Raw genomic sequence first — 6,606 nt, 5'->3', positions numbered from 1 at the left:
TGGTCTTACCGAAGTCATTAATACATTTGTCAAATATAATTTGACATGCTTCAAAAGTAGAAAGTGAAACTAAATACTTGACATTTTCTGTCAAATCAGTCAAAAAGTGTCCTATTTAACTAGAATGCTGAACACTTTCTGAATATCGTTTCTGCTGATTTTATGCTTCAACAATTACTAGAATATATTCAGTGATCATAACGATAACCCGGATCCTTATGGGCTATCACCAACCATCACTAAAATAGTCGAGCTAGAGCTTGACTCGCTGTCCCGATCAGTCATACTTGTTCTTTCGTAGAAACATAATTCAGAGTGTGTACATGCATCGGGGGACTTCAAATATCCCATAGATGGATGAGATACCGGGGTCTGATACCACCCGAGCTCAGGATAATATGTCGGGGCCTCGCATCACCCGGGCTTGGAATAAGATGTCGGGACCTCAAATCTCCCGGGTTTCGATATTTTGTCATTTAGTATTCTCGGGAAGTCCAAGGGGTATCATTATAACGCATGTGTTAGTATTAACTTCCCGCCGAAAATCATTTCGTATTCCGAGAATCCGATAAGTCTGACACATTGATATTCATGCACGTCTTTTCATATGGTCGGTACAATTTACGAGGCGCATCCTGATCGTCCATGTGTATTTAGATTAACGGCCGAGATCTCCCCCCATCGCCTATATATATATTCGGCCTTCCATTTTCGAAAAATCACTTGCAAATTCAAAACCTCGGCGAAGCCCTTGCAAAATTTTTTTCCAAAGCTCCTCCACGCGACCTCCTCCACCTCCGGCAAACTTCTACCACTGCAACTGCCCATCTCTTTCTCCTCCTTAAAATCGTAAGTTTTCTTCCTTCAATCTCCTTTTAAACATGTCGAACTCCACCTCCTCTACCTAGGGAGCAAATGCGCGAGGCTCGCCTAGTGACGAGTCCACCGCGATGTGCTCCAACTACTCCTTATCTCCCACTCGCCGTCACCTTCTTTCCCAAACTTATAAAAAACCAAAAACTCTTCAAACCAAAAACCCTCTTCTTCAAAACCCTCCTCCTCGGGCACCTCCCGCGTCCCTAAAAAGGACAAGGGTAAGGGCAAAGCCCGGATTTCTGACCACCCTTCCACGGAGACCCCGGGAGTTCCTTGGTTCTCCTCAATGAGCAGCACTTTGCGCTCGGGGGCGGATGAGGAACTCCAAACTCTGGGGTCTATTCCTTCCACTTATTCTATCATAATTACCGGGGCTTCTGACAAGGCAAACAAACCTCCCCCGGGTTATACTACCTTCTTCCGAGACCAACTTAGAAATGGTCTTCGATTTCCCCTCCTTTCTTTCTAATTGATGTTGCCAAGTTTTTTCGCGTGCCCATTAACTAGCTGCACCACAATTCTTTTAGGATTATGGCCTCGTCCTACGTCCTCTTCAAAATTAATAATCTTGTCATTACCCCCCTCATTCTCAACTACTACTTCTCCTGCAGACTTGGAGATAATGCCTTCTATTTGACCGCCCGCCTTAATTCCCGGTTCCTTGATGAAATTCCTTGTCCCCAGAAGGGGTGGAAAGCACGTTTTTTCTATATTCAACTCCCGGGTCCTCTCCCTTGTCTGACCGGGTTTCTTCCTTCCCTTACACAACAACCTTCCCTTGCTCGAGCTTACAAATTCGAGGAATTATATACCCGAAGCCAAGATTTGGTGGAGGGAAAGAAATTTTCCTCCTCTGTTCTTATTTCAGGTGAGAACCTAATTGCCTACGGGTTGAGTGTCCGGGCTGAGGACCATTTGGATAGGGTGATTGACGAGGTTTCTGTCTTGGGCGCTCAACCCAGTAATTCTTCATATCCTGGTCTTGTTTTTAGAGTTTTAATACTTGCCATTTTTACTGACCCCTCCTTTTTTATTTGTTTAGATAATTCAAAAATGCAGGAGGTCTTTGCCAGAAAATGGGCGGCTGAAAAGACGGCCAAGGAGAGGAAATTGGCAGCTTGGAAAGCTGAAATTGAGAATAAACATGCCGAGGAGAGGGCAGCCCGGCAAGCTGAGAAGACTCGGGTCGAGTCTCAACAAGAGGAGACGCCCCAGGACGTTTCCCGAGAATATCCTGAAGACCATGTCCCCCTTATTCAAAGGAAGCGAAAGCCTGTCACAAGCCCAGAGCTGACTTTGGATGAAGATAACCAAGAGGGGGGCCAGAACTCGTCCCGAGCAACTCGTTCAACCACCCCTTCTAGGGAACAATCCAACCAACAGCCTCTCCTCGCCGAGCAGTCTTCTCAAGTCAACATTTTTTAGGAGGGCTCCTCGGCCACAGGGCTCAAGATCTTTAAACGGCTTCTTACTCCTCTCGAGGAGGCTTGTTTGAAGAACTCTCGGTAATCTGCCAAAATTTCTGAGGGTTCGAACAAGCTCTTGGCGATAAGCTCTCTATTTCTTTCTTTTTTTTTTCTTTTTTTTTTACTAACATGCTTTTGAACAGGCTGCTCAACTGATGATCTCGGCCTTCGAGGAGGTTGCTGAAGCAGCAACCATTTCCGCTACTCGAGCCCGACAATTCCAAGACACTCAAGCGAAGCTTCAAGAAGAATTGTCTCGGGCTCGAGCCACTCACGAGGAGGAAGTGGCCAGCTTGCGCTCTGCCCTGGATAAAGCCAAATACGACCTTACAGAAGGCTCTATCCGAGAGGAAAATTTGAGGGGACCATATCTGTCTTGGAGTCGAGGAATCACTCTCTCTCCGAGCAGATAGAGGAGCAACAATCAAGGGCAGAGAAAGCCGAGAACTCCTTGTCTCTAGCTGAGTACAATGAGAAGAAATGGCAGGCCTCCTTCTTTCAATCCCCCGAGTTTAAGAAATCCGTCGAAGATCGGGCTTATCCCATTTTCCAGACAGGCTTTGAAAAGTGCCGGGAACAATTTGAAGAGGCCGGGCTTTTACCGGAGGATAGGGGAGATTTCCCAGACTTCAGCCTTGCTATAGCATCCCTTCCCAATGATGGTGAAGAAGAGAAGAAGGAGGCTTCAGGAGGACAGCCAGAGTCCGAGCCAGTAGACTTAGGCTAGGATTTGTACTTCTTTTATTTCTTTCCTGTAATTCATGCCTTCGGGCCTTTAGCACTGAAAATTTCTCCTTCCTTTCATAGCTTATTTATAATAATAGCTTGGTAAGTCTTCCAGAAAACCAGGTAATATAATCGCGTTTATGCAAATAATAATAAAATTTTCTAGCATTGAGAACTGGTCGGGACTCTTACTAAATAATCGAGACGATAAACCATTTATTCATAATAACTGCCCCAAGTGTGAATCCTTCCAAGTCCCGATGCATCCTTGTTTCGCAAGAACAACCAGGGTGTAGTGCCCTAGGTTTTTTGAGAACCAAGGTACGGAGCCTTGGGTCGGGGAGCATGTCCCGGGACTTGGGAATGGTCGAGATGTGGTGCCCCCAGCCAGGGTGTATTGCCCTGGGCTTTTTGAGAACCAAGGTACGGAGCCTTGGGCCGGGGAGCATGTCCCAAGACTTGGGAATGGTCGATGTGTGGTGCCCCGAGCCAAGGTGTAGTGCCCTAGGCTTTTTGAGAACCAAGGTATGGAGCCTTGGGCTAGGGAGCATGTCCCGGGACATGGAAATGGTCGAGGTGTGGTGCTCTGAGCTAGGATATAGTGCCCTCGTCTTTTTGAGAACCAAGGTACGGAGCCTTGGCCGGTGAGCATGTCCCGAGATTTGGGAATGGTCGAGGTGTGGTCGAGCCAGGGTATAGTGCCCTGGGCTTTTTGAGAACCAAAGTATGAAGCCTTGGGCCAGGGAGCATGTCCCGGGACTTAGGAATGGTCGAGGTGTTGTGCCCCGAGCTCGAGTGTAGTGCCTTGGGATTTTTAACTAACCCGGGCTTGGCACCTCCCGAGTTAAGATACAAAAAACAATATACAACACTTTTCTCTGAAAAATAGATCTTTCATTATATCTTCAACCAAACAACTACATCAGTTAGGCGTAATACTTCTTTAAATTAAACACATTCCAATGACTTTTGAGAGAGCGTCCCTGAGCATCTTCTAAATAAAAATATCCCGAGCTGACCCTCCGAATGATTTTGTAGGGTCCTTCCCACCGAGCTTCCAGTTTTCCAACCTCACCAGCTGGGTTGACTTCTTCATGACTAGATCTTCCACTTGGAAGTCTCGGATCCGAACCTTTCTGTTATATGACTTCATAACCCGGCTCTTGTATGCCTCCATTCGAATGTATGCTCGGTCTCTCTTTTCTTCTACCAAGTCCAATTCCATGGCCCGACTTTGATCATTGTCATCCGGGTAAGATTCTACCCGAGAAGAGGTTTGCCCGATCTCAACTGGAAGGACTGTTTCAAAACCATATATCAATTGGAAAGGAGTTTCTTGAGTAGGTGCCCAGGGAGTAGTTCTGTAAGCTTAGAGAACACTGGATAATTCTTCCACCCAATCCTTTCTTTTGCCTTGTAGCCTGGTTTTCAGTGCTTGTACAATGATTCTATTGACAACTTATGTTTAGCCATTAGCTTGAGGATAGGCAATAGAGGTGAAAGACTGAGTGATCTTCATTTCCCGGCACCATGTAATTTCTCCCTGAAACTGTCTTCCATTGTTGAGATCAGTCTTCAAGGCACTCCAAACCGGTACACAATGTTCTTCCACATAAATTTTAACACTTCCTGCTCAGTGATTTTAGCCAAGGGTTCAGCCTCTACCCATTTGGAAAAATAATCACAGCTACTAGCAAGAATTTCTTCTGAGCCCGAGAAATTGGGATGGGACCCACAATGTCCATGCCCCACTGATCAAAGGAGAAAGATGCCCAAATAGGCTTCATGAGAGTGGCCGGTATGTGTTGAAAATTTGAATGATGTTGACAGCCCTCACAAGTCTGGACCACCCGAGCAGAATCTTGAATAAGAGTCAGCCACCAGAACCCGGCAAGCATTGAATTCCGGGCCAAAGATATTCCTCCAAGGTGCTCAGCACAACACCCTTCATGAATCTCTCGGAGGACATAATCCACCTCTTTCTCAGATAAGCATTTCAAAAGAGGTCCCTCGAATGATCTCTTGTACAAAATATTTTTTAAGAGAACACACCTGGGAGCTTGTCTCTTAATCTTTTGAGCTTGAGCTTTGCCCTCGGGTAGTTCATTATTCATAATGAACTTAATTAGAGGTGGCATCTAGGAGTTCTCGGGTGCTGGTAACATTTCTTCCTCGGCGGAGAGAACCGGCAGAGAAACATGCAAGACCTCCCAGGTGCTAACTTCTGAAAAAGAAGTAGCCATTTTTGCCAGAGTATCTGCCTCGCCATTCTCCTCCCGGGGTATTTATTCAATACTCCAATCAGCAAAGATTTCTGCTTGGGCTCGATTGAGCTGTAGATATTTGAGCATCCTGTCATCCTTAGCTTCATAAACACCCTTTATCTATTGAGTGATGAGCTGTGAATCAGAATACAGAATAATCCGGGAAGCTCCCACTTCCCGAGCAGCTCGGATACCAGCAAGAACAGCCTCATACTCGGCCTCATTATTGGTTACCCAGGAGTCAATCCGTAGTGCCAATTTAACTTTTTCTGCCGGGGAAGATATTATTACAACCCATACTCCACATCCAACAAGGCTAGATGCCCCATCCACAATCACTCTCCATACTTCTTCTTCCTCGGGTTGAACCATTTCGGATAAGAAATCTGATAAGGATTGAGCTTTGATGGAAACCCGAGGCTTATATTCAATGTCATATTCTCCCAACTCTACTGTCCACTTGATCATCCGCACGGATACTTCTGAATGAGTCATGATCCTGCCAAGAGGACTATTGGTAAGAACAATGATTTGATGTGATAGGAAGTAAGGTTGTAGCTTCCGGGCGATCATGATCAAGGCCAAAGAAATCTTCTCTATTTCGCTGTAACGGAGCTCGGGGCTTCTTAGAGCATGGCTGACATAGTAGACAGGCTTTTGATCATAGCCTTATTCTTTTATTAGAACTGAGCTGACAGCATACTTCGTTGTAGATAGATAAACAAATAGCTTCTCCCCGGGCTCCGGCTTCACTAATACAGGTAGCTATGCAAGGTGAATATTCAAATCTTGGAAGGCCTGTTCACATTTCTCATCCCACCCAAATTGTATGGCCTTCCTTAAGACTTGAAAGAAAGGATAACTCCTGTGTGCTGACCGGGAAATAAATCGAGAAAGGAAAGCAATCCTCCCGGTCAGCTTCTGTACTTCTTTGACAGACCGAGGAGATGGCATGCACAGTACAGATTTGACTTTCTCCTGATTCACCTCGATAACCCGATCTGTCACTATGAATCCCAAGAACTTGCCACTCTTTACGCCAAAAATACACTTGGCAGGGTTAAGCTTGATCCCGTAATGCATCAGAGTGGCAAAAGTTTCTTCTAGATCAATAATAAAGTCCGCAACCTCCTTGGACTTGCCCAGAATATCATCCACATAAACATCCATATTTCGTCCCAGCTACTTCTCAAAGACTTTGTTCATTAGACGTTGGTAAGTAGCCCCTGCATTCTTCAACCCGAAAGGCATTACAATATAACAAAATGTACCTC

General features: G+C 45.6%; 1 protein-coding gene across 1 annotated transcript; it reads right to left on the bottom strand.

Annotated features, from left to right (window-relative positions):
• Window positions 1-4,729: 4,729 nt before the first annotated feature.
• On the bottom strand, window positions 4,730-5,182 carry LOC140824094 (uncharacterized). Its single transcript, XM_073185693.1, has one exon. It carries the CDS (start codon window positions 5,180-5,182, stop codon window positions 4,730-4,732), a length of 453 nt encoding a protein of 150 aa, XP_073041794.1.
• Between the last annotated feature and the right edge of the window lie 1,424 nt (window positions 5,183-6,606).

This window comes from Primulina eburnea, chromosome 2 (genome assembly GCF_022965805.1).
Source record: "Primulina eburnea isolate SZY01 chromosome 2, ASM2296580v1, whole genome shotgun sequence".
NCBI lineage: Eukaryota > Viridiplantae > Streptophyta > Magnoliopsida > Lamiales > Gesneriaceae > Primulina > Primulina eburnea.
The sequence above is the reverse complement of the archived record's forward strand: the minus strand, read 5'-3'. Positions and strand labels throughout refer to the sequence as shown.